The 6,000-nt window shown below is 41.5% G+C and overlaps 1 protein-coding gene across 2 annotated transcripts in view; it reads right to left on the reverse strand.

Moving 5' to 3' along the window:
• LOC133345682 (transforming acidic coiled-coil-containing protein 2-like) overlaps positions 1–5,578 on the reverse strand; it is a 51,501-nt gene extending 45,923 nt beyond the window's left edge. For both annotated transcript variants that reach the window (XM_061556647.1, XM_061556644.1), the window contains exons 1-3: positions 5,416–5,578; positions 2,290–2,458; positions 670–708 (exon numbers count right to left, since the gene is read on the reverse strand). In XM_061556647.1, coding sequence (XP_061412631.1) covers positions 670–708; positions 2,290–2,457 — 207 coding nt within the window. In that variant the 5' untranslated portion in view covers position 2,458; positions 5,416–5,578. The remainder of the gene's footprint in view (positions 1–669; positions 709–2,289; positions 2,459–5,415) is intronic.
• Between the last annotated feature and the right edge of the window lie 422 nt (positions 5,579–6,000).

Consider the following 6,000-nt stretch of genomic DNA (forward strand, 5'->3'; position numbering starts at 1 on the left):
TATATTATTCCTGACAGCACGTGTTTTGTAAGCATCAAAGATTGCAGTTACCATCATGATTAGAATACTTATGGCAGGCTTCAATTAAGTGAACTGCCAGGGAATGACGATTTGGCAATTTTTTCATATTTCTTATCAATTAGAACAAAGCACAAAAACAAGATGATAAAGACATAAAATACAAATGACAAAGTCAAGGTAAACTGAGATCGTGAATCATCACACATTGCGAAATTTAATATCGTATAACCTGATATTGCGGCAACCCTAAAATAAGCACACTGACAAGAAGCGAATAAGAAAGTGTTACAAATAAGTAAATGATAGGGGTTACAAAATGTATTTCTGCTTCCAAAGTGGCCACCTCGATCAAGCACCGACATGTGAATTCTCCAGTGGTGCAACCACACAAGCAAGTGCTGGTAACAAACATTATTCAGCCAAGTAACCTGCACAAACGCTATCGAATTGTATGCATCGGTAACTTTTTAGATGATATTAAGAAAATGTGGAATAGGATTTCAAGCATTAATGTGCAATGTAAGACGAAGCTGGCGTGCAGGCATTAGGAAACCTCAACAACAGCAGCAGCGCACAACCGCTGACAATCTCGCTTGTTAAGAACACCGCCACGCAGAAGCAGCCGTGAGCAGGGTGCTCTCGTCCTACCTCACTTTGCGGACTACTTTCTTCATTGCCCATTTTTGTCTTTGTGAGAAAACGTTTTGGGTGGGGAAAAAAATAGAACACAGTTCATAATTTAACAAAAGCAAAACTTTCATTTGGTGTCTGTACTAATTTAAGATCTATCAGTGACAGGCAAATTATAAAACCATTGATGTGTTTCATACGGAATATGTTCTTACAGGAAAGGAACTGAGAAGGTGGAACTATTAATCAATTAACAAACTCTTTGATCACGCAAAAGTATATTTTTTATAATTCATTTATTTTAATGTATCGATTCATTCTAAAAGAAGGCAGCCATCCCGACTGGATCAGGATACTTCTCCACCAAATTTCACCTTTGACTTGGTAAGTATTAGATACTTCCAATGACACTAAAGACACAACAGGGTGATGTCATTAACGATATCATACAAGATGCCATGTGTACACAAGACATCACAAATGCTGTCACACCACCACACCCCTCTGATCGTAAACTCATGGAAGTAACTGACACGCGTGTGACTGTGGAAGTAACTGACACGCGTGTGACTGTGGAAGTAACCAACACGCGTGTGACCCTTCATCTAATTGCACGTTATGAAGACCGTCCTTTCTGAGGCCTCGGAACATCAACAGGAACAAACAATCCACTGCCGCGACAAGATTTCGCATTATTCTAACCTTTGGCAGGACAATACTAACTATTTCAACAAAATCAACTCGAATGATCTAATACGCATGTAAAAAAATTAGTTGGTATCACCTCCCAATAATATCCCAAAACGGCAATCTGCACTTTTGCGTATATTCGTTGACAGCCTATTTAGCTACCCTACAAAACTGGAAGTATCAAGAAACTGCTGTACTGTCAATTTTGACCAGAATATTAGAGCACCTCAGCTACTCCATGTGAAACAAAATTTAAACATACTTTGGCACCCGAGCACCCTTTACAATATCATCTCTAAAGAGTCACGACTGGCCCAACTTTGAATGGATACCATCACAAAGTGTGTGACAATACCTAACAACACACGTACAACAGAAACCATCCTTTGGAAACGTAAAAACAATATTTTCAATCTATTGCTGCAAATCTGGCGAACTCTTAACCTCGATCGTAAATAGAAAACTTTACATCGTTTTAGTTGAGCTTAAAAGTTAAAGAATTACAATTTAAAAAATACTTCATAGGATTGTTGCGCGTACATCACTGCTAGACTGGGGTGGCAGCGTGGTGCAGTGGCATCATGTATAGCTGGAGAACTCCTTCCAGACCGATTCTGACATTTCAATGAGGTGACAAGTGAAAGCGTATATCCCAGTTATGTGAATTCAGTTGAAATTGTCAATAAATTGGACGTTTGACCCAATAATTTGGCCAATTTGGCTTACAAACCCGAGTGTTATTTATCTACTCTACCATTTACAATAACGTGGCTCGTGATGCGAACACATTTAAAAATTATATAACACGTAGGTTTGTGCTGCTTGGGAGGGGTACACACACAGGGGTAATGTGGGGATGATGAGATACCCACCTGGACCAAGTAATTTATTATGGTCGATTATCAATGGGTCCCTGACCTTGCGTGATAAAAAGGAAACAAGTATCACCTTATTGGGTTTGGACGGAAATAAATTGTCCTTTTGAGATGCCTTCAGAATGGACGGTTTTAAAAAACAAGCTCCAGCAACGGTCTTCTCCAAAGTGGCAGATGAAGTTGTTTTGATTTCATCCAAATCTCCCCAATCAATGAGGTTTTCCACGAATGAAGAGCTCATCCTGGAAAAAAATAACGATACACACATTTACAAAAACCATTAAATGACAAATAATCAACACGCATCCCTTTCCCAAGCATCACCACCACCACCCCTCGCCAACTCAACATCAGAACTCTTATCCAGTGGCGCTGCTAGCCAGGTCTCAAACACGCTGGTCCCTGCAGACAGTGAAGCATTGGTCAGAGCTACTAACCTTTAACGATCCTGACCAGTGCGAGTGCACTGCGTGTATGAGGCCACTTAAGGTAAACAAAGATTTATATTATTGCACACACTAGTTCTGTACTCACCACCAATGCAATGCAGCTGTGTTGATCCCTTTGACAAGACCACAGGGGTGTCCTTGTATAACACTTAAGCTTTTGAGAAAACGAAACTCATGATACAGTTTAGTAAACTTAACATTAACACTCACTGTACATCACAACACCTCACAGCACACTTTGGTCGTCACACTCATGACGTTGGCTGCGCGCTGTGGGTGCGCGCCAGAGTGCCGGCCTGGTGGCTGTTTGGAATTGTCTAAATGTGGGCTGGATTTTTGGCTCACTGAATTTTTTTAATTTTTCCAGACACGGTCTGGCTCAGTCAAAAAATTCCAGATACTTGAATTCCAGATAGCTGGAAGTTTACTGTATGTAGCAGAGTGCAACCAAATTTATACCTACATTTGAAGGTAAGAAAAAACACTTACAATACTTAACATTTTTACGGTTCGAAGGTTAAAGATGAAGATTCAAAGGCTTTACATAGAATTTACATTCTCTTTTAGAGGTCTGGCATGCAAGGGCAAAGTTTACTTTAAAGATCACCTTTTTTATTGCATGGGCGGCCCTCAAAATTGTTTAAATCTCAGGGTGGACCGGTGGCTCGAGGGTTCGAGTACTGAACCTGGCACTGCTGAGGTCCTGGGTTTGATTCAGGGCCAAGGTCCGTGATGAAACCGCAGTGTTCTCAGGTGAACAGTTGACATTTTGGCATTGTCACCAATGGCTGCACAAACTTTGACACCACATTAAATGTAGTCTTACACATTTCAGTTTGATTGACATGACGACCGTTGTGCAAAGCAGAGCAAAGTGGTCTCCTAAAGAGGATCAAGGGTTCCATGGAAGCGACTTCAGCAGTTGGTTTGCGATAGCATCTTTCAGTCTCTGACACAAGGTGGTTGCGTTACCAGCTACCCGTATGTTGTCCTTCCCCTGCACCTCTGATTAGCACGGTTGGCTGCGTATGGTACAAAAGTAGTTCTAGATATTTCACTCGACGGTCAATGGTATAGTGTATAGCAGATTGTATAATAATTAATAGTATAAAATTGTAATGTTTAATACAGTGTATAAGGCAATATATAGTATCGTAATTGTATAGTGAATATACAGCAGTGTGATATACAGTAGGGTGGATATAATAATACATAGTGTAATATTACACTAAGTATTATTCTAAGGTATAGGGTGGCGTATAGTAATACAGTATATAATTTAATGTTGGGTTTGCCTATGGCAGCATATAGTACGGGGTAGACCCGTGTGATGTAAGGGAAAAAAGTTTAGCTGGAAGCATATTATATGTTTTGCGACATAGAATTGTAATGTATTACTTACTGTTAGTAGCTCAGCTTATTGGAGAGTATATTTAGTATACTGATGATACTATGTAGTTTATACTTTAGTTTTTTACGTGGTTGTTTAGTTACTGCAGCTACATACTATTAATATTCCTTCCCTTTATTAATACTACCCTATCCCCTCCCTTTGATGCTGCTAATCCAGCATAATGCACGGGCATATGACTTTGAAACCCCCTGCCCACCTTCTACGCATTTCACAAGTAGTACTAATCACATACCTGCATTTCCCATAAATATGCTAAATTCCTCTTTATATGCAAATTATTTTGTCAAGGCGCCCTACCCCTTCCAACCCAGCTTAAATATACACTCCAAGCGTGGTGGTGTTTCATTCAGACGCTCTCCCCCGACAGACCTGGTCTTCACCCGAGGACGGCTGCTTGCGTTGTGGCCGAAACGTCGTGAGAATTATTAAATTTTTATTATTTTATTATTTCCCTTCTACGTGACTTTACCGAAAGAACCAAGAATATAGTTCTAGATACATATAAACATACATGGAAATGTCTGTGTCAAGTGAAATGATACAAAACCACAACCGGAATGTAATTTTAATTAAAGAGAAAACAAAGTTGTTAAAACTGATAGAATCATAAGGAGAAAGTAGCCAAAACACAGACAAAAAACATATCCCAGGCATGACACCACATTACAAAACAAACTACAACGGCGAGGCTCCACAAGACTATCGTGCAAAAATATTATTCATATTAATCAGTATGACTGATCGAGACTGCATAAAGTTTACAGACACAAGACTCCTCGACCCAAGAAAGTAACTTTACAATGTTTTGCTTTTCCTTCTTCGGTGGATGCTCACAGCTGTCCACACTGCACGGCAAGAGTGCTGCTATTCTCTCTCAAGCCAAAACCCTCGAGGTCAGGTTCACCTCGTGGCGGCGGATAACTTCTGGCGCACACTTCCCCTGCATTCGCATATCGTCACCCACAGCTCTACTCCCTCCACAAACGATACCGTTTAAACATTCAAACGTTTTCAACACTTACATATTACCAAAGCTCTGTATTAAAGGCCAAACAAGTTTTATCATCTAAAGATCATTACAATAGCATCAATTATATTACCTATATTACCTACTTTAAGAAAATAAACAATTCGCAAATCAAATATTAAACTTTACATGGTTTAAACTTCTTCACATTGCGAAAGTTCACGTCACACTCTCAAAGATTACATTGTGTATGAAAAGTACCGGTTGAATGTCACACCGTATTATATACTATGAATTGTAACAGATGGCACAAAGTACGTTTTTAATACGGAAACTGACATTTCCACAAACTCGGTTTAAAGCACCTACCACGATGAGCGACGTTCAAGCCACTGTGGTAACCGCAAAGAAGAGGCCAGACCCACTTGACGAGGCGTATACGGTGTGCTAGAAGTCGCTAGAGGTACTGCAGCTGTGAGTAAGTCGTCCAAGAGGCACGGAGGCACTCACGGGAGCTGCGGAGACCACGCGGGCGCACGACGCACTGGGTCCCGCGCCTGCAACACGCCCTGCCACCCCCCCCCCCGAGCAGCCGCCCCCCTCTCGGTTTACTCCTCCCACCACGCGGGCCGGGGGGGGGACGAGCTCCCAAACTCGACACCCTCAGAAGACGCGCACACACACTCACTCACACTCCGTCTCTTGCCAAACCCGAAGTCACGTGGAACTACCTCACTCCTCTGGGCATCCAGGAGGGACTGAGTCACGAGGTGCCCGGCAGCATGGAAATTTAAAGGGCGTTTGTTTATTTATTTTCTGTCACTGCCGGTTACTCAGGTTTAAAAGTACCTTTTATGGTCAATCATGTAGGAGGGAATGTAGTGCAAGCCCAGGAGAGGCATTAACTCCCTCAGGAATCCTCGTCCCATTGTCTGCCCCCGACGAGAGTAGAAA

This window comes from Lethenteron reissneri, chromosome 22 (genome assembly GCF_015708825.2).
Source record: "Lethenteron reissneri isolate LAM-NWPU_2019-01 chromosome 22, ASM1570882v1, whole genome shotgun sequence".
In the NCBI taxonomy this organism is placed as follows: Eukaryota; Metazoa; Chordata; class Hyperoartia; order Petromyzontiformes; family Petromyzontidae; genus Lethenteron; species Lethenteron reissneri.